Here is a 22,853-nt window from a genome sequence, read left to right on the forward strand (position 1 = left end):
TTTCTTAATTTTTTTTTTTTTAACAGATGTAAAGACCCATTACCAAATGAGGGAAGATGTTAAGTACTTCATGACCATAAGCATATAACCCCAGGCTTTCTGGAGCTTAAGAATTGATAATGTTAACCCCTGTGACACTGCCCTGTTACCTCACCATCAGCCAGAGAATTGTGCATAAACTGACCACATACCCTGTGACCTCCCTTCCCTCATCTGGTTTTTAAAAATGATTTGCCTAATCTCTTCATGGAGCTTGGGATTTTTAGAGCATGAGCTACCCTTACATGGCCCTGCAATATACTATTCTCTGGGCCAATTCTGACATTCCGGTTTGTTTGACCTCAGTGTGTCAGGCATACAAACTTGCCCTAGTAGTTATATCCCTGAACTCACTTATTACTTAGATTTGTATAAAGTTTTTGTGTGTTCCAATGCCAGTAAGTTGCACATGTTATAAACTAATACTGCTGCTGCTAAGTCACTTCAGTCATGTCCGACTCTGTGTGACCCCATGGACTGCAGCCTACCAGGTTCCTCTGTCCATGGGATTTTCCAGGCAAGAGTACTGGAGTGGGTTGCCAAAAACTAATACTAATATTCACTAATAAGTGAGTTCAGTAACTAAATCCTGTCAGACTCTGTAACCTCATGGACTGCAGCATGTCAGGCTTCCCTGTCATCCTCTAACTCCTGGGGAGTTTGTTCAAATTCACATCCATTGAGTCAATTATGCCATCTAACCATCTCATCCTCTTTCACTCCCTTGTTCTTTTGCCTTCAATCTTTTCCAGCATCAAGAGCTTTTCCAATGAGCTGGCTCTTTGCATCAGGGGACCAAAGTATTGGAGTTTCAGCTTCAGCATCAGTCCCTCCAATGAATATTCACGACTGATTTCCTTTAGGATTGACTGGTTGGATCTCCTTGCCATTGTTTCCACTGTTTCCCCATCTGTTTGCCACGAAGTGATGGGACTGGATGCCATGATCTTAGTTTTCTGAATGTTGAGCTTTAAGCCAACTTTTTCACCCTCCTCTTTCTCTTTCATCAAGAGGCTCCTTAGTTCTTCTTCAGGTTCTGCCATAAGGGTGGTGTCATCTGCATATCTGAAGTTGTTGATATTTCCTCTGGCAATCTTGATTCCAGCTTGTGTTAATCCAGCCAAGCATTTCATAAGAAGTACTCTGCATATGTTAAATAAGAAGGATGACATCACACAGCCTTATCATACTCCTTTCCCAGTTTTGAACCAGTCTGTTGTTTCATGTCCAGTTCTAACGGCTTCTTAACCTGCATACAGGTTTCTCAGGAGACAGGTAAGGTGGCCTGATACTCTCATTTCTAAGAATTTTCCACAGTTTGTTTTGAGTCACACAGTCAAAAGCTTTAGTGTAGTCAATGGAACAGATGTTTTTCTGGAACTCCTTTGGTTTCTCCAAGATCCAGCAAATGTTCACAATTTGATCTCTGGTTCCTCTGCATTTTCTAAACACAACTTGTACATCTGGAAGTTCTAAGTTCATATAATGCTGGAGCCTAGCTTGAGGATCTTCAGCATAACCTTGCTAGCATATGAAATGAGTGCAATCATATGGTATTTGGAACATTCTTTGAAACAGTCTTTGGAATTGGAATGAAAAGCAACCTTTTTCAGTCCAATGACCATTGCTGAGTTTTCCAAATTTGTTGACTTGTTGAGTGCAGCACTTTAACAGCATCATCTTTAGGATTTGAAATAGCTCAGCTGGAATTTGGTCACCTCCACTAGCTTTGTTCCTAACTTTGTTTCTTAAGGTCCACTTGACTTCACACTCCAGGTTGTTCTGCTCTAGGTGAATGACCACACCATCATAGTTATCTGTGTCATTAAGACCTTTTTTGCACATTTCTTCTGTGTATACTTTATAGCTCTTCTTAATCTCTTCTGCTTCTGTTAGTTCCTTACCTTTGTATTTGATACTCTTTTAGAATTCCCTGGAAATATTAACCAATTAAAAAAAAAATACATTGACTTTCGTGGACATTAATTACCTAAGAGTGAAAATGAAACTCATCATTTTCCTTCCCTGAAGATTTCAAATCAGGCCAGAAATATAACAGAAAGATCATTTTCAAATTCCAAATGAACATTTCTAAAATGACCTCTCCCTTTGTATTTGAAATATTAAAACTATTTTTACTCACTCTATTTTTTTTGTGTTGAGACAATTTTAGTTTTGTTTCCCTTCAAACTATAAATAAAATTAAGTTATAAATACATGAAAAATTATAAGGGATTTTATAGCAAAAATTAAAAAGATAAACATAAACTATAAAAAATTGTCTGGAATAAAAAATATAGCATGAATAATCTTGATTGATCCTGGTACTGAAAATGTCTGTTATTGTGTTCCTTAGAATATGTTTAGACAGAAGTTAGCCTCTCTTCCTAAGTGTCTGGAGCTGTAAAGGGTTCCATGTATTTAAAATGCAGAATTAATTTGCAGTATGCAATGCTGACTGGCATTAATGAGGCTTTGCTCAAGCAACATAACAGGCAGTCTTTTGTAATTTAAAATCTTTCAATGTCTTACTGCTCTTGTGAAATGGCTTTATAGTAAGGTAATAATACAAGGAAGAAACCAATAGAGAAGTTATAAAGCATAGAATATTAGTATTTGAAGTGTACTTTCTGAGGGTTTTTATTTCTATGCATGCCTATAGCAACTGGGTCAAAAGGGGTACATAAAACTACATAACATCCATGAACCACTTAAAGAAAATGTTGTAATGTGCAGAAAGCTACAATTTGTGGTCTTCATAAAGGTAGTTTTGCACTGCTGTTCCTTGGTGAGTAATGACCTACAACTGTATCCAGTTTATCTGTATTATATTAGAGAGCTTAGTAGTAATTGCTTATAAAACAATTTATAACTGGATGTGAGGAAATATATGACCTTATTCATGTATGTATTTATTTATTTAGCAAAATTGAGTTCACACTCATGTAGCCAGCACCCTGGCACACTCAATGTTCAGTTCGCAGAAGTTTGCTCTGCTGTTACACATTTAGAGGAAAGCTGCTGCATAATTTTGACATAGGATACTATTGCTTAACTTTTAACTAAATTACCAAAATTTCTATAGAACTATAAAATATTTTCCTTTTATTCCAAACTTCATTAAGTATTATGTTGATAAAAGAAGATAAAATTCAGCTTAATGTAGCCCCTTCAAAAACTTTACGATTCTTTTGGGAATATATCTTTATCTCTATCTCAAGCTCTGCATTTGTCAATTGTCCATTAAAAAAAGCCTTGAAAGTCATTGCCTAGAAGGAAAGTATGCAATTTTCAGGTATCCTCAGGAAATGAACAATATACAGAGTTGCTAAATATTTTTGGTAACCAAAGATATTTATACCGATGTATTGCTTTTAAATACCACTTAAGCAATAACACATTGGGAGAAAGCTATTTCTTGGTTATGATACCTCTCACCTATACTTTTTTTATTAAATGGTTACAATTGTTTGAAAAATGTCTGTCAATCTATGATAGAGTTCATTAAATTTTGAAATAGCTAATGAAGAATTCCTAAACAAAGGGAGAAAAAGTTTCATCTGATCAGATCAGATCGGATCAGATCAGTCGCTCAGTCGTGTCCGACTCTTTGCGACCCCATGAATCACAGCACGCCAGGCCTCCCTGTCCATCACCAACTCCCGGAGTTCACTCAGACTCACGTCCATCTAGTCAGTGATGCCAGCCAGCCATCTCATCCTCTGTCGTCCCCTTCTCCTCTTGCCCCCAATCCCTCCCAGCATCAGTCTTTTCCAATGAGTCAACTCTTCGCATGAGGTGGCCGAAGTACTGGAGTTTCAGCTTTAGCATCATTCCTGCCAAAGAAATCCCAGGGCTGATCTCCTTAAGAATGGACTGGTTGGATCTCCTTGCAGTCCAAGGGACTCTCTAGAGTCTTCTCCAACACCACAGTTCAAAAGCATCAATTCTTTGGCGCTCAGCCTTCTTCACAGTCCAACTCTCACATCCATACATGACCACAGGAAAAACCATAGCCTTGACTAGATGAACCTTTGTTGGCAAAGTAATGTCTTTGCTTTTGAATATGCTATCTAGGTTGGTCATAACTTTCCTTCCAAGGAGCAAGCGTCTTTTAATTTCATGGCTGCAGTCACCATCTGTAGTGATTTTGGAGCCCAGAAAAATAAAGTCTGACACTGTTTCCACTGTTTCCCCATCTATTTCCCATGAAGTGATGGGACTGGATGCCATGATCTTCATTTTCTGAATGTTGAGCTTTAAGCCAACTTTTTCACTCTCCTCTTTCACTTTCATCAAGAGGCTTTTAGTTCCTCTTCACTTTTTGCCATAAGGGTGGTGTCATCTGCATATCTGAGGTTATTGATATTTCTCCTGGCAATCTTGATTCCAGCTTGTGTTTCTTCCAGCCCAGTGTTTCTCATGATGTACTCTGCATATAAGTTACATAAACAGGGTGACAATATACAGCCTTGATGTACTCCTTTTCCTATTTGGAACCAGTCTGTTGTTCCATGTCCAGTTCTAACTGTTGCTTCTTGACCTGCATACAAATTTCTCAAGAGGCAAATCAGGTGATCTGGTATACTTAACTTAAATTACTTACTGAATTTCATCAAACATTAATTCCACATTCTTATTTTTCCAATCCTCTTTTAAACTTATATTTGTTATGATTTTTTACAAAATATTCCTATATTTTAACTGTTTCAGAATAAATTGACTCCATTTAGTGTATTGTAATAATAGTAGCTAGAAGTAAATATTATACTAATATTTTAAAAGTAACCTGCTTGCGTAACAAAATGCACAAGAAGAAATACTTATTTTTGTCTGTTAATACCACTTGTTACAGGAAACTATAATTGAGGGAAGCCATCTGGTCTATTTAATGGCCTATGCCAAAAGGCTATATAAAATCAGCCTTTGTTTTCTCATAAATTCCACATGGAGCAGTCAACTTCTCCCTGTTCATTGAGCAACAGTGACTGCCTCCATCTGGCTAGCCTCTGTAAACCTGGACTAAAAATGGAAATGCTTGTTGGGACAGAGGAGAAAGCAAGTGCTATTAAGGATGGAAGGGGAGGATGTACCTTTGGGACCTCAAGAAAGGAGAAGAAAGGCTATCTCCAGACTGAAAGGAGATATAGGATGGGGACTGTGAATAGAGTGGAGGGGAATTTACATAAAGCAGAGGGTTATTGGCCAGTTCAAGTAGTTTTGAAGTAGATCCCAGTTAACTTGCATACCCCTGGGGTGTCTGATGCCCTGGAAGAACCAAGACTGGATGGGCAAAGTCTCCTGGGTAGTCAAATTGTGCAGGGCCGAGAAGTTGAACAGGAGCTAATTTGTTCATATATGTGGTAGATCAATTCAAATGTATCCACTTACGTGACATATTATTTTGAAGAAATTGCTTCCTGCCATGAATTACTGAGGGCTTCCCTTGTGGTTCAGCTGGTAAAGAATGTGTCTGCACTGCGGGAGACCTGGGTTGATCCCTGGGTTGGGAAGATCTCCTGGAGAAGGGAACAGCTGCCCACTGCATTATTCTTATCTGGAGAATTCCATGGACTGTATAGTCTACAGGGTTGCAAAGAGTCGGACACGACTGAGGGACTTTCACCTCACTCCACTTCACTTCATGAATTACTAAAGGTCCAGTTTGATAAACAAAGCATGATGACTAAATCTATTGCTTTTTTTATTGTTTTTACTACAGGTACTCTCTCAATCTATGAGACGAACGTACTATGTTTTTGTCTTAGCGTTTACAACACAAAATGTAGGTTTGGGGAATACTCATTTTGCAATGAATTTGTCTGCTGGGGACAAAAGACTAAAAGAATAAAGAAAATAGCTACCAAGAAATTATTACCCAGGGAGTTAGAAGCCAAAATAATCTAGGTGAATATAAGTCTCTGTAAAAAGTCTTGCATTTTTTTTCATGTATTCTTTCATTTCACCTAAAATTTTCACTTAAAATACTTATAAAATACCTCATAATGCTGCAGGCATTGTAGTAAATTGTCAACAGGAGGATCATGTTCTCTTGTGAAGTGAAAGAAAACAAAACATATTCAGAGAAAGTAGCCACAGTACCCTAGGAAGAAAACCAGCATGTTCCTCAACTAGCTTTAGAAAAGCATTTTCTACTGAAAAGGAGAGGATTGATCCTGAGCCAGATCTTAAGAGATTTATCTTCCACATAGTACCTTTACTTCTGAAGATGCATTATTTCAAGATTTTATAGATTATAAAGCCCTTTTTATAACCATTATCTACAATTTTGTTGAAGTGGATAGAACAAATTTTTAACAAAATCATGCTAATTCTTTTTCTATGTACTGACTCATTTTCAGGTATTTGAAAAACTCAGAAAAAGTAAAGAGAAGTAAGGAAAATACATATGTCCCTAGTACCCAGAATTAACATATGTTAATATTTTATGATATTTCTGTCTCCAATTTTTTTAAGAAAAATAATTTTTTAAGGAAAAGAAGAGGGGCAAAGCATTTTTTTTTAAAACAAAATAAACAAGCAGATACCTTTACGCTACTGACGCAGGTGACATTCCTTTCTGCATCCTTTTGTCTGCATGCATGCTCAGTTGGTTCAGTCATGTCTGACTCTTTGTTACCCCATGGACTTCAGCCTACCAGACTCCTCTGTCCATGGGATTCTCCAGGCAAGAATACTGCAGTGGGTTACCATGCCTTCTTCCAGGGGATCTTCCTGATCCAAGGATCAAACCCATGTCTCTTACCTCTCCTGAACTGATAGGCAAGTTCTTTACCACTTGGGAAGCCCTTGGATCCTTTTATGGTTCATCATTTTTCCTTATTCTATATAAGTAATCTCTACACTAATATATATTCTAGCCATCTGTATTTCTATGATTTTAAAACCAAATATTATTTATGTGGTGTTTAGCTTTTAAATTTATTATACTGCATTTTCATTTTAAATCAAAATATGCATTACACAAGGCATCTACCTATGTGTTAACATACCTTGATGAGCATTTTAACTTTGTTTTCCAAGCGTATTTAATAATGACAGAACAATAAGCCAATAAAGAAGGATTCATAGAAGATATTAGAGACAAACAGGAAATACAAGCTCAAGGCTTCCTGATTTGAGACAGAGTAAGTTTCAGGACATTCATTGATTAGAACAAATTTTCAGAAATCGGAGCATATGCTGTGGATCTCTTAAAATATAAACTTCATCAGTTTCCTGAAATACTCATAAAAATATATGGTTTGATATAAGCATGTTTAGGAACATTTTAAAAGCCCTTCCTTTGTCTGTTTATGAATAGTAAATGGTTCATGTGTCTGTTTGAGAAAGTAGTTTAGAATTGGAAACCAGTGGAGAATGCCATCAGAAAACGTACCTCCTAAGGAAGTAAGCTTCATTTTCTCCAAACTTTTCAGTTTTAGCAATGACAATACCAACATGAACAGTTACATGATTCCAGAAGGAAAGCATGAGCGATAAAAGGACATCCAGGAGTGTTTGTGGGCCCTTGCAGGGCGAGTGACACAAATGCATCTGGAAGGAAGGAATTATCAGTTGTGTCAAGTGAGAAGAGGACTGTGAATTGCCCTTCAGTTACTATAAGAGGTGATAAAAACTTGACACACATGGGCTGTACAAAGGAATGGGTGGAGAGATTGAAGATACCAAGTGCAGACAAGTCTTTAGATTCGTTTCTGCAAATGTTTTACTGATGTTTAGAACTTTTGTATTAAAAATTGAAGAATGTTTACTAACTCTTCATGAAAGCAATCTCTAGTTTCTTAAAATGAGTAGGAATAATAGTTTCTGTGAGAAGCTTTAACAAAAGGAATTGTTATTTAATGAAACCTATAGCATAAAAACACAAGGTGGCCGCCTGTATAATGACTGCACAGATTTTATAATAACACTATTGATTTTGGGGAAACAACCTTGAATTTGCAAGAACGTAGGAGGAGTAAGAGGCTACTACTATAGAGTTGGGTGGAAACATGTAAAGAATCCCCTTTGTAGCAAAGAAAACAGCAGTGTTTAACTTAATGGTTATAAAATTTTTCATAAAACTTTTGTTGCTTTTGTTACTGTTGTAGTTTTTCTCTTGATATTTTGACTATGAAGTACTTCCTTAGGAATTTGTATCAAAAATGAAAGAACTAATATTCCTTATTATGAGCCAGATTTGTGTAGGTATTTCTATTGAGAGTGAATGACAATTTCCCAGGAATTATGACAAGTGTTTAAGGGTGGGAAGAGTTATACACATAATAAAATAGATACTATTAAATGGAAAATATCAAATAGAATTGAAAGTATAAAATAAATGTATTTACATTGATCTCCATTTAATATGATTGTTGTTAGAGAACTCTACCTCTCTTAAGTTTGATGTACATATGAATCCCTCAATATTAAATCTGATTTAGCAAATCTATCTTGACCATAACTCATTTTATAGTTATTTGTATCAAATTTGGAAAATGGAAAAATTTTAGTTGATGAAATCTCAAGACTTTTAAATAAACTTTCAATCTATTTTCAGCTGTAACTGTCATTGAACTAGAAATTTGTTGGGAAAAATACATAGCAATTAAATTGTTTTTCCCTTAAGAATGTGTTTCCTTAATGTTTGGGCTATTAATAATATTGGCTCTCAAAATATTCTTTACAGTGCTATTTTTGCTTTCTTTTTCACTCTGATTCATAGATTTGTAATCCCTGGAGGCCTTATAACACTGAAAAAGTTTAAAAAGTGATAACATTACAGTGAATTAAACTTTTCCTTGGATGCCATTAACTATTCTGTTAATGTCTCTGTTTATAAGAGGCTGCTAAATAATTAGACTCAAGAAAGGGATTGTGGTAAAATCTTGTTTAGATGGAAGGACTTACCTGAATGTAAGTTGTATTGCAAATGCATTCGTTTTGCTTACATAATATCACTGCCTTAGGGAAGTAGGGAAGGAATGAAGATAAAAGCTCACCTTTGGCACCCATTGTATATAAAGTACCATTCCATTATTTGGTTGTCATCTCTCATATTACAGTCCAATTCTGTAACTTCTCATCATTGGTCTAACCATTAAATTTCATGTACTAATAACCCCTGTCCCTATTCTCATGGCATAGTTCACACGATCCATGGTTAAAGCATTATTGAACTACTTGCAGCTCATAGGCAAGTCTGGGGAATTCATGTCTCTAGCCTTTACATATGCTGATTGTTCTGTCCTAAATGTACTGGCCATGATTCCCTCAGCACATTTTTCAAGACTAGACTCACTGGAGTCTCACAGTTCTCTTTTCTCTGTCCCTTAGCAACTTATGCTTATCATGATGGTTCTTTGTTTCCAATTATGACTTCACTGCTAGTGTGAGACCATTGCAGATATGAAATACCATACCTTGGTGAAACACTAAAATCCTGAATCAAAGCATGCACTCAGCAAATATCTGATGATCAAACAAATGAACAAATAGAATAGAAGATGTGAATGAATAAGCAAATGAATAAATCCCTTAAGGGAGACATGTCAGGATAGCCAAAGCCCAAGTCTTGTTACATAGGAGTGATTTCAATGGTCAAATCCTTGCACAGAGGCCTTATCTGAACCTCTGCACTCCCCATCTGTTAAAGTAGGATTACATTTTCTTCTTCTCTCTGCAGAGGTTTCTTGTGGATAATACATAAAATTTATATGTAAAGATATAAAGTATTATGCAAACATAGGATTTTTTTTTTTCCAATTTCAGAGGCATTGTGAGGCATCAAAAAAAAAATAATAATAATAAAATAAAATAATCACCTAATCCACAATGGGTTAAATAAGGAAAAGGATTAACAAGAGATCAGATTGAAAGAGGAGTGAGGCTAAAATTCCCTATAGTGTCCTGAGGCCAGAAAAGAAATGAAAACCTTGACTGGCAACTCATTTCATACATGATATTTTACATGTTTCAATGCCATTCTCCCAAATCTTCCCACCCTCTCCCTCTCCCACAGAGTCCATAAGACTGTTCTATACATCAGTGTCTCTTTTGCTGTCTCCGTACCCAGGGTTATTGTTACCATCTTTCTAAATTCCATATATATGCGTTAGTATACTGTATTGGTGTTTTTCTTTCTGGCTTACTTCACTCTGTATAATAGGCTCCAGTTTCATCCACCTCATTAGAACTGATTCAAATGTATTCTTTTTAATGGCTGATATTTGGCATAACTAATACAGTTATGTAAAGTTTAAAAATAAAATAAAATTTAAAAAAAAATAAAACAAAAATAAAAAATAAAATGTATATTATGGAAAAAAAAAAAGAAATGAAAACCTTAACCCAGGGATTCTAAACTCTTGGCTACACAAAAGAATTACCTGGGGATTTCAAAAATAGTTTTGCCTTAGCTCTAATTTATCTGGCGTGAGGTGGGGCTCAGTCAGCGACACTTTTAAAGTTCCCTGAGTGATTCTACATACAGACAGAATGAGAACCACTGCTGGGCCACAGGAATTGCGGAAATGTTTCTAAGGAGAAAAACTGCATAATACATGAGAGGTTTTAAAAAGATTAATCAGCATGAATAGATATGAGGAAAAGTGAGGGACATGAATTGAGAGATTAAAATGTCTAAGACCATCACAGATGAAGATAACTTTTAAAACCTAAACTTTTTTGAAAGCTGGTATCTCTCATTGTGGAGAGATACCAAAGATTGACCTTCATAATTAACAGTGAAGTTGTTCACACAAACTCAGGCACATTCTAAGATTTAATACTGGCAGACCAGTGTTTTACAAATTATACCTAAGTCACTAAGATTATAAACAGAGGTTAAATGCAATCACCATTTGTTTTATTACCCAAAACAAGTTCCTAGAGGAGGTAGGTTTTAAACAGGGTTAAAATGATGTTATTGTAGAGAGGACAGGCATATATTCTTTTTCATACAAAGGTTTCTAATATAGGCTTAGGTTTCAGAGTCATGCTTTCTTACTCTGCTATATTGCAGAGTCTCTTAAACAAACAAAAATAAATGAGGTAATTAATAATTGAGATGTTTGAAATGTAATGAAGGATATTTTGAAATTATTTTCAGAATATTTGCTCTTTCTCTGAGTTTAAAATAAAAACATTAAAGCTTTAAAACATGTAATGTGAATATTTTAAAATACGTATAAATATATAAAATATAAAATGGTGGTTTTGGGATTAAAATATACTGACCTTGATTATACTAAACTCTAAAACTCACTTGCTTTTGAAAATGTTTTTGAAAGTAATTTTGTAAGTTTGTTTTTTGGGATGGGGAAAGTAAAATTTCACTGGTGAACCAAAACAGTGGCATTCTACCTTGAAAAATATTATCTCCCCTACTTATGTCATAAAAATCTATACATACCTTTGTAGTCTTATGGGAGAGGAAAGGTTATATGTCAGTGATGAGCCTTTTGGGGAGCCACTACAATGTTTTTTATTAAAGTGGAGACCTTAGAAACCCAATATTATGTTTAATAAATGATCAAGCAGCCATGAAACTAGTAAGAGATTTAGTAAAGAAGGAGGCAAGGATAACAGAAAGTAAATTATATCTTGTTGTCACACAAAACAACTTTTGGAGGAATATGGTAAATAATCATTTTAATATTTTCATGGAGAAAAGCCAAGCCATTCTATGATATCTTTTTTTAAAATTCATATTCATTTATAGGTGAATTATTTTAGTCAACATGTTTTTAAAAATATTTTGCATTTGCTACAGAAAAAATGTGAAATAATACTTTAAGACCTTTAACTTTTAATTTTTCAGTTTTGTCTGTTTCAAATGTATCATTTATAAAGGACATAGATATGGAAGATATGAAGAATGATCTGAGTAGTAGCCCAACTTTGGGAAAAGAAATATTTTTATGTCTCATTTCTCTCATCTGTATCTGGGGATAATAATATCTATGTCACAATTTAATAATATGTGATATACATCAAGCATTTGAATAATACCTCACACAAATAATTACATCATACAAGTTTTAGCTACTAAAGTTGTAAATATAGTAAGTAAATATTGCAATAGAAGGAGTAAAATAATTACATCTTAGATTTCTTTAGTTTTAGTGAAAACACAATTTGTTTATCCTGGGACCATTTTTTACCTTTTTGGTAAAGGCTCAATATGAATGCATGTACTTACTTGAGGAAGACCCCTGATAGTTCACAGGAACCTCCTTCATTAGAAGCTTAGCAAACCATGTCTCTCAATAGACACTCTTAATATAGAATAGTTTGTCACAATTATTTGGTAATCTCTTTCAGTGTAACTCACACAACAAAAGTGACAATATTCCTGTCACTCCTCAGAAATGTCCCAGCTCTGCGGGTTTCCATATTCAGGAGAATGAAGAAGGCCATTACGAGGTATGCCATAATTCTATGGAGATCATGTTGGTACTGAGCAGTTTACATTTTCCTAGTGATTTTAAATACTCTAAGTTAACTTATAAATATGTTCTTTGCTGACCTTCTTTTTTGGTCATATTTTTATATTAGTATCTTTTTAAAACAATTTAAAATAAACTGTTAGAACAAAAGGAAAGAATAACCTTTTCTCTTCTGGTAATGGTCCAACTATAAAATATAGTGCTCTTGTCAATGACTGTAAAGTGTTGCTTTTCAGCAATTTTTGGAGACAGTAATGGGCAACTTTCTTTTTAAATATTTTTAATGCATTTTTATTAGTTGAGCTAAAAATGCCCACATCCATTTGTTGAAAGATTGACTTGCTTAACCTGCTGTACTCAAGGAAGACAATGATGTTTAATAACAAGAGATTAAATTGGGGTTTTCATTAATCTTTTATTTTTCAATGACTTTTTCTCAGCTTGATCCTTTATTTTCCTGTATATTTGAATTAAAAATAAAAATAATCATTTTTTTCTTTTTTCTCTTAATGTGTTCATTGTATAATATCTTTTTATTTATTTATTTATTTTTATTTTTGGGAGAGCTATTACAGTACCAATTATTCTAGTATGGCTGAATGTACAAATCTATTATTTTTCATTAAAAATTGTGATAAACACGTAGCATGAAATTTACTACTTTAACCATTTTAAATATATAGTTTAATAGTGCTAAGTATGTTCACATTGTGCAATAAAAGTTCCACATTTTTAATTAATTGTGCTTTAATAGTTGACTCTAATATTAATGCACACATAATTGTTTCACCTATTTTCCCCTATCATAGATGTAAAAGATGATGGATTGATAGAGCATATGTATTGGTGTAAATGTATGTGTGTTCTGGTGTGTTTATGTTTATTCTATTTTCTCATTGAAGCTAGTTTTTTTTTTTTTTTCCTCTATTCCCTTAAATGTATTGAAAATGTTTTGATTATTGTTAACAGTACAGTGTTTTTTTGCCAACTAAAGGGATATATCATTGTCAAAGCCCCAGGTTTAATGTAGGTCAGAGAAACTACTTTGGTTAATAGAAATTTGATTGGACAAGCAACTTCTTTTTGGATATACCATTAACTGAAGTGGACAAAGTGACATTTGGGGAAGCTTATCCCCTAATTCTTTCTCCATGTATTTTTCTTTTTATTTGTGTAGATCTATTTAGCAACATTCTTCTAAACTACAGAATATAGTCTTCTTCCCATTTTACTTTTATTTTCTTTATATTTCTTTCTCCAAAATCTTAATCATTTGACAGTTGAGAGAAGAATCATAATTTTTAACCCTTTGATTGTTCCTCATCACTATGTGTTATGAGTCTAGAACACAGGGATTTGTGCTATTACTCACCTTTATTTCATCCAATAATAACTCAATTACTCTATTGAAGAAATAAATGTTTCATTCATAAACGTTCATGTAAATCTTTAAAGGGCCCATTCAGATATTTAAACCCATTAAAATCCAATTTTAAATTCCTAAGAATTATATCCATTTTTATATCATTTTCATTTCTGCATGTTTTGAGTAAAGAATCCATATCCCCCAGAGACCTCTAGGATTTAATCATTAATTGAACACTTTTCTTACTTTTGTGTAGAAAATAAATGAGTTATAATTAAAATAATTTTCTATGAACCAATTTTTTTTTCTTCTCTAGATATTTTATAAGTTCCAAAGCACAGAAACACAGTTTATATAGAGTTTATTTGACTAAATTTTTAAGGAACATTGCCAAGAAAAAATGATACTCAGAATTATGATGTTGATTTATATTATGACTCCAAAAATCAAAGCTGAGAATTTATAACTAAAGGCAATTATGATGTGCAAAGTTGATTCCTGCACTATGCTGTTATTTTTCTTCATATTAAATACTGAGCTAAGTTTAGGTAAACATAAGTATATTCTTAATTTTCAATTTTCTAACAATTATATTTTCCCTTCTTAATCAACTTAAGTAAAAAAATGGCATATTTGCTCTTAAAAATATTTGTGTCATATCTACTCATTTGTATCATATCTACAAATTCAAGTAAAAATTTGTATAATATCTACTCATTTGTATCATATCTACTCATTAAAGTAAAAAATAATATTTTATGTCAATTCATGTTTATTAATCTAAATGAAACTATTAAATTTATACTATGACATTAGATATAAAATAAAACCAAAGCTGATATGACTAGCAAGATTTTAATCACACTTAAATTATCCCTCTTAATTTATACATAACAATTATTATGTACAGAGAGATTTTAATATCAGCTATTGGACAATTTTTATACCAAACACTATTCTAAGCATTCCATATGTATTAAAAAATTTCATCTAATCTATTTCTGAGTATAAAACATGCTATGATTTTATGTACCACTAGGGGAAAATGGCTATTAATTAAATGCTACTGCTGCTGCTGCTGCTAAGTCGCTTCAGTCGTGTCCGACTCTGTGCGACCCCATAGACCACACAGCCCGCCAGGCTCCCCTGTCCCTGGGATTCTCCAGGCAGGAACACTGGAGTGGGGTGCCATTTCCTTCTCCAATGCATGAAAGTGAAAAGTGAAAGTGAAGTCGCTCAGTCGTGTCTGACTCTTAGCGACCCCATGGACTGCAGCCTACCAGGCTCCTGCGTCCATGGGATTTTCCAGGCAAGAGTACTGGAGTGGGATGACATTGCCTTCTCCGAATTAAATGCTAATAAGTGTTAATTTATGATTTTTTAATGTGTGTCCTCCTTTATATATATATATAAATAAATACAGGAAAATTTGATATTAGTATTATTAAAATATAGCTCATTTAATCCTGAGAACAATCCCATTAGGTAGGTAGTATTATTATCATTACCTTTTAACAGATGTGACCACTGAGACATGCAGAGGTTATGTAATTTTTCTCAAAATCACACAAATAGTAATTAATGAAAACGGAGTAAACCAGACCAGCAAGATTTTAGAAGCTTCAAGGTAATTACCCTGTGGTAATGTCTAAGAAAAAAAAAAAATCACAGGATATTTGCCTGTTAGGAACCATCACATTTATATATTCATGTTACTGAAGCATAATTTGAAGACTAGAAAGATGGAATAGCTTGCCCTGGGTCACAGAACTAGCTAGAGATAAGCACTAGAATTCGATCCAGATTTTCTGATCCTGGAGTGATCTAATAGCTAACTTCAAGCTGCATAAAATTTTTCCAAGCCAAGTGTCAAAGAAAATAGTTCCAAAATTAGATTTCAAGTAAGGTGTGGAATTTAAACTAACTGTCATGTTTAAGTTTTATCTTCTTGTCAAGCCTCTGTCATTGTAAACACAGAGCACCATAATGGTTAAAATAGAGGCCAAAAAAAAAAAAAAAAAAAGAATGTACCTTGTTTTCATGCCATAAATGCATATTACCCTTGAAAAGCATCTTTGATCTATAAATTGTATTGTTATTTCCCTTTATTATACTCAATTCCCTTTTCCCAGTAAACTGCATTAAGCATAAACAGATAGAGCTCTCAGTGTCTATACTCTGCAATCTGTAGGAAAATGTCTCATAGTTATTGGAATTCACACAAGACTGCATCTCAGTATGAGTAGATGCTCCCTGTCACTGTTTTTGATGCTTGAGCTAAAGTATTTTTACAAAATGGTCTAGTGTTCAGTGTATGAATTTTTGAGATAAGACTTTTTTTTCTTGTAGCAAAGAAATCCAAAAATCAATGTCAGATGAAAATCTTAGCTCTAAGAGTTAGGAAGATTGGTGGAAGAGTTTTAAAATGTGTGAACTTTAGCTGCCAGACTTTGGAAATGTGGCAGCTATCACAAGTGTGAAATTCATGGGTGCAGATGGTTGATTAAGATATCCCAGGATGGACCACTGCTATAAATCTATAGGCCAAGATTGGGAAAACCATCTTGATAAGGGAAATATTTTTGACCCTTTAGGTAAATTTATAACACAAGTTTTGCTGGATTAAGAAGTTTATAGAAGTTAAATATGATTGGTTTCACAAACAACCCAGTGTGTGATTTGATGGAAATATTTAAAAAACAAAACATCAAATGGAAAGTGAGTGGACCATGTGGTAAGAGAACTACAATATATTAAACTATTACCACATCTTACATTTCACATTCATAACCTTAGGACAGTATTCCTCCAGTTCATTTCAGTTCAGTCGCTCAGTCATGTTCAACTCTTTGTGACCGCATGAACCGTAGCACTCTAGGCCTCCTTGTGCATCACCAACTCCCAGGGTCCACTCAAACCCATGTGCATTGAGTCAGTGATGCCATCCAACCATCTCATCCTCTGTCATCCCCTTCTCCTCCTGCCCTCAATCTTTCCCAGCATCAGAGTCTTTTCAAATGAGTCAGCTCTTCCCATCAGGTGGCCAAAGTATTGGAGTTTCAGCTTCAACATCAGTCCTTCCAATGAACACTCAGGACTGATCTCCTATGGATGGACTGGTTGATCTCCTCACAGTCCAAGGGATTCTCAAGTCTTCTCCAACACCACAGTCCAAAAGCATCAGTTCTTCAGTGCTCAGCTTTCTTTATAGTCCAACTCTCACATCCATACATGACCACTGGAAAACAATAGCCTTGACTAGACAGATCTTTGTTGGCAAAGTATGTCTCTGCTTTTTAATGTGCTGTCTAGGTTGGTAATAGCTTTTCTTCCAAGAAGCAAGCGTCTTTTAATTTCCTGGCTGCAGTCACCATCTGCAGTGATTTTGGAGCCCCAAAAATTAAAGTCTGCCACTATTTCCACTGTTTCCCCATCTATTTGCCATGAAGTGATGGGACCAGATGCCATGATCTTAGTTTTCTGAATGTTAAGTTTTAAGCCAACTTTTTCACTCTCCTTTCACTTTCATCAAGAGGCTTTTTAGTTCCTCTTCACTTTCTGCCATAAGGGTCATGTCATCTGCATATCTGAGGTTATTGATATTTCTCCCAGCAATCTTCATTCCAGCTTGTGCTTCATTTTTCAAGATGTATTTGCATATAAGTTAAATAAGCAGGGTGACAATATACAGCCTTGACGTACTCCTTTTCCTATTTGGAACCACTCTATTGTTCCATGTCCAGTTCTAACTGTTGCTTCCTGACCTGCATATAAGTTTCTCCAGGTAATTGTTATTTCCCTCCTCATTAATGGGTGTACCTTGAGCTTGGGTCACCAAACAGAAGGAACATTGAAAGTTGGGAATACACTGGGCTCAATGTTTCCAATAGAGCTTAAAAATTAACGATACCAAATGGAGTAAGCAAGATGTTAACATTATCTTCTATTTTCAAATAAAAAAGGAAAAATGTAAAGCCTAAACACTTTTGCTTTTGTCTTACCTCAGTACAGTTCAGTTTAGTCTCTCAGTCATGTCTGACTCTTTGCCACCCCATGGACTGCAGCACACCAGGCCTCCCTGTCCATCACCAACTCCCAGAGTTTACCCAAAGTCATGTCCATTGAGTCAGTGATGCCACCCAACCAACTCATCCTTTGTCATCCCCTTCTCCTCCTGCTCTCAGTTTTTCCCAGCATCAGGGTCTTTTCTTTTTTATTTTATTTTTTAACTTTACAATATTGTGTTGGTTTTGCCATATATCAACATTGCAAAAATCAACAAAGCCAAAAGCTGGTTCTTTGAAAGGATAAATAAAATTGACAAATCATTAGCCAGGGTCTTTTCAAATGAGTTAGTTCTTTGCATCAGGTGGCCAAAGTATTGGAGTTTCAGCTTCAACATCAGTCCTTCCAGTGAACACCCAGGACTGATCTCCTTTAGGATGGACTGGTTGGATCTCCTTGCAGTCCAAGGGACTCTCAAGAGTCTTCTCCATCACCATAGTTCAAAAGCATCAATTCCTCGGCTCAACTTTCTTTATAGTGCAACTCTCACATCCATACATGACTACTACAGAAACCATAACCCTTGACTAGGCAGACATTTATTGACAAAGTAATGTCTCTGCTATACTGTCTAGGTCTTGCTCTTTTCTTTCCTTTTCTCCTTTTGTACTTAACACAATTAACCTTACTCAACTAACTTAATAGATTTAGACTATTAACTTAATAGTCTGAATCTAGTTAAGTAAGATTTAATAAGTGAATTTTAATTTTTTATTGTTGTTCAGTAGTGTCTGACTCTTTGAGACCCCATGGACTGAAGCATGCAAAGCTCCAATGTCCTCCACTGTATCTTGGAGTTTGCTCAGAATCATGTCCACTGAGTCCGTGATGCTATGTAATTACCTCATCTTCTGCTGCCCTCTTCTCCTTTTGCCTTCTATCTTTCCCAGCATCAAGGTCTTTTCAATTGAGTTGGCTCCTCTCATCAGGTGCTAAAGTGTTGGAACTTCAGCATTAGTCCTTCCAGTGAATATTCAGGGCTGATTTCCTTTAGGATTTTTTTTGTGTGTGTGTGTGATAAAAAGAAATGTTTATTTTTAACAATTGTCATATTTGTAGTTATCTATAATATAGGCTTATATTCTGCATTTTTGTTTTATCTAGGTCCAAATATTTTCCAAGGGACTCTCAAGAGTCTTATCTAACACCACAGTTCAAAAACATCAATTCTTTGGAGCTCAGCCTTCTTTATGGTCCAACTCTCACATCTGTACATGACTACTGGAAAAACCATAGCTTTGACTATATGGCACTTTGTCTTCAAAGTGATGCCTTTGCTTTTTAATATGCCGTCTAGGGTTGTCATAGCTTTCCTTCCAAGAGTAAACATCTTTTAAACTATGGACTTGCATTTTCCTGTTGCTGGCGTATTATATAGTCATGTTACCAAGCACATTTAGTTTCCAATAACTGTGTCTAGTACTTATAATAGGTATTATGGCTGATACTAGTTTTTAAATGACAATAATAGGTAACATTTAGTATTTTTTTAATATTATAATATTGGTAAGTAGCAAAGAATATTGCAACTAATAGAGTTTCACTGCTGCTGCTGCTGCTAAGTTGCTTCAGTCGTGTCCGACTCTACACGACCCCATAGACGGTAGCCCACCAGGCTCCCCCATTCCTGGGATTCTTCCGGCAAGAACACTGGAGTGGGGTGCCATTTCCTTCTCCAATGCATGAAAGTGAAAAGTGAAAGTGAAGTTGCGCGGTCGTGTCTGACTCTTTGCGACCCCATGGACTGCAGCCTACCAGGCTCCTGTGTCCATGGGATTTTCCAGGCAAGAGTACTGGAGTGGGGTGCCATTGCCTTCTCCACTAATGATACTAAATTCACAACCCGGTTTACTTTTATTTCTTTGTAAGAACAGCCTATCCTAAAGCCCCAAAAGTAGAAAATATTTAAAGATGTTTACATGATAAATATATATATATATGTATATATATATATATATATATATCAGATCAGATCAGATCAGTTGCTCAGTCATGTCTGACTCTTCGTGACCCCATGAATTGCAGCACGCCAGGCCTCCCTGTCCATCACCAACTCCCGGAGTTCACTCAGACTCACGTCCATCGAGTCAGTGATGCCAGCCAGCCATCTCATCCTCTGTCGTCCCCTTCTCCTGCCCCAATCCCTCACAGCATCAGAGTCTTTTCCAATGAGTCAGCTCTTCGTATGAGGTGGCCAAAGTACTGGAGTTTCAGCTTTAGCATCATTCCTGCCAAAGAAATCCCAGGGCTGATCTCCTTCAGAATGGACTGGTTGGATCTCCTTGTAGTCCAAGGGACTCTCAACAGTCTTCTCCAACACCACAGTTCAAAAGCATCAATTCTTCGGCGCTCAGCTTTCTTCACAGTCCAACTCTCACATCCATACATGATCACAGGAAAAACCATAGCCTTGACTAGACGAAACTTGGTTGGCAAAGTAATGTCTCTGCTTTTGAATATGCTATCTAGGTTGGTCATAACTTTCCTTCCAAGGAGTAAGCGTCTTTTAATTTCATGGCTGCAGTCACCATCTGTAGTGATTTTGGAGCCCAGAAAAATAAAGTCTGACACTGTTTCCACTGTTTCCCCATCTATTTCCCATAAAGTGGTGGGACTGGATGCCATGATCTTCGTTTTCTGAATGTTGAGCTTTAAGTCAACTTTTTCACTCTCCACTTTCACTTTCATCAAGAGGCTTTTTAGTTCCTCTTCACTTTCTGCCATAAGGGTGGTGTCATCTGCATATCTGAGGTTATTGATATTTCTCCTGGCAATCTTGATTCCAGCTTGTGCTTCTTTCAGCCCAGCGTTTCTCACAATGTACTGTGCATATAAGTTAAATAAGCAGGGTGACAATAACGTACTCCTTTTCCTATTTGGAACCAGTCTGTTGTTCCATGTCCAGTTCTAACTGTTGCTTCCTGACCTGCATACAAATTTCTCAAGAGGCAGATCAGGTGGTCTGGTATTCCCCTCTCTTTCAGGATTTTCCACAGTTTATTGTGATCCACACAGTCAAAGGCTTTGACACACACATGTGTGCATGCTTGCTAAGTTGCTTCAGTTGCGTCTCTTTGTGACCCTGTGAACTGTTACCTGTCAGGCTCCCCTGTCCATGTGGATTCTCCAGGTAAGAATACTGGAGTAGATTGCCATGTCCTCATCCAGGGGATCTTCCTGACCCAGGGATTGAACTCACATTACTTTTGTTTCATGCATTGGTAGGCAGATTCTTTACTACTAGTGCCACCTGGGAAGCACGTATATACACTTACATGCATACACACACACACACACACACACACACACACATGCACACACACATCCACACACACATATATACACATACACACACTACATATATATGCATTTTAGGAATGATTCTCAATAGTAAAAAAATATATATATTCAGTAACATATAGAATTGCTTTCCAAAATGCTATTAATAAAAATGATGAAAAACTATATTACAGTTAGTAATATAGTAAATATTGTAATGTAATAATGTAATACAGTAAAATAATGTAGTACATAATGTAATATAGTGAAAACTATATTACACTCAATATCTTACTATGGGACTTTGCATATCTAACAACTGGTACAAAAAGCATGCTGGATGGCAAGTCCAGGCCACTCACTAAAGAAGGACATAGTCCCTTTTTCTTCCTTTTCTCATGAAGAATCTAAATCTGCACTGGAGCGAAGTAATAAAAAATTGCACATCATGGATCACTGTTGGAGTTCAGTTCTCACATTTCCAACTGAGAAAAGTCAACATTTTCTACATGCCATTTCATATGAGATTGACTTTGCAAAAAATTCCTAGAGAATAATGGTATCATTACTGACCACCATTCCAAACATTATTTAAGAATCTTTGTAATGACTGGAGAATCCCATGGACAGAGGAACCTGGAGGGCTATAGCCCATAGGGTCACAGAGTCAGACAAGACTGAAGTGACTTAGCACACATGCACATAATGACTGATGGGAAACTCTGCTTTGTATGTATCCATCACATGCAATTTATATTATATAGATTAAAATTTTCCTTACATAATTCATTAAAAATATTAAGCCCTCATTAGCTTCTAACTAAGCATATATAGATTTGAAACAAATTACCAAGAATTGAGGGATTTATCTGTTAGCTCAGTTGGTAAAGAATCTGCCTGCAATGCAGGAGACCCTGGTTCAATTCCTGGGTTGGGAAGATCCACTGGAGAAGAGATAGGCTACCTACACCAGTATTCTTGGGTTTCCCCTTGTGGCTCAGCTGGTAAAGAATCTGCCTGCAATGTGGGAGACATGGATTCGACCCTTGGATTGGGAAGATCACCTGGAGAAGCAAAAGGCTAACCCACTCCGTTATCCTGGCCTGGAGGTCTCCAAGAGTCGGACATAACTGAGTTTCACATTACTTCACTGAGAATTCAAAGAATGTATAGTACAGTACTATATACACACTGTATGCACTTATCTTTAATGCCTGTATAATAATATTTTCTATGAAATGTGAACTGTTCTTATTTCTTATATTAAATTTATGCTTGAAAAAATTTAAAAGGTATTAGAGATATAGGTAAATACAATAATACATATAACTGACCAAACCTGTACTACCGATCTGTGCATTCTAATGTGGATTGATTTAATTTTTTAATGAGGCCATGAATGCATTCCCTGAGAAATAGACAATTCCTTCTTTTCTTGTCCACTAGCATGATATTGATATTATTCTTCAAAGAAGAAACAAATTATTCAGCTTCCCCTTGTAGGTCTTTAACATAATCATGATGAAACCAATCCATGAGTCATAAATTAATCCTTCTTTCTTTCCTTTCTCTTTGTTTGTCTCCCTCCTTCTCTTCTTCCCTCTCTCTTTACTTCCAAAGTATTTATCTGGCAAATATAACAAAGGCACAGT

The 22,853-nt window shown here is 35.6% G+C and overlaps 1 protein-coding gene across 4 annotated transcripts in view; it reads left to right on the forward strand.

Moving 5' to 3' along the window:
* Positions 1-22,853, forward strand: part of PCDH9 (protocadherin 9) — a 1,142,043-nt gene that overhangs the window by 402,789 nt on the left and 716,401 nt on the right. For 2 of the 4 annotated variants that reach the window (XM_025263175.3, XM_025263179.3), the window contains exon 3: positions 12,367-12,468. The exons of the other annotated variants lie outside the window; for them this stretch is intronic. In XM_025263175.3, coding sequence (XP_025118960.1) covers positions 12,367-12,468 — 102 coding nt within the window. The remainder of the gene's footprint in view (positions 1-12,366; positions 12,469-22,853) is intronic. 4 annotated transcript variants of the gene reach the window in all.

The sequence above is a fragment of the Bubalus bubalis genome, chromosome 13 (assembly GCF_019923935.1).
Source record: "Bubalus bubalis isolate 160015118507 breed Murrah chromosome 13, NDDB_SH_1, whole genome shotgun sequence".
Classification (NCBI taxonomy): domain Eukaryota; kingdom Metazoa; phylum Chordata; class Mammalia; order Artiodactyla; family Bovidae; genus Bubalus; species Bubalus bubalis.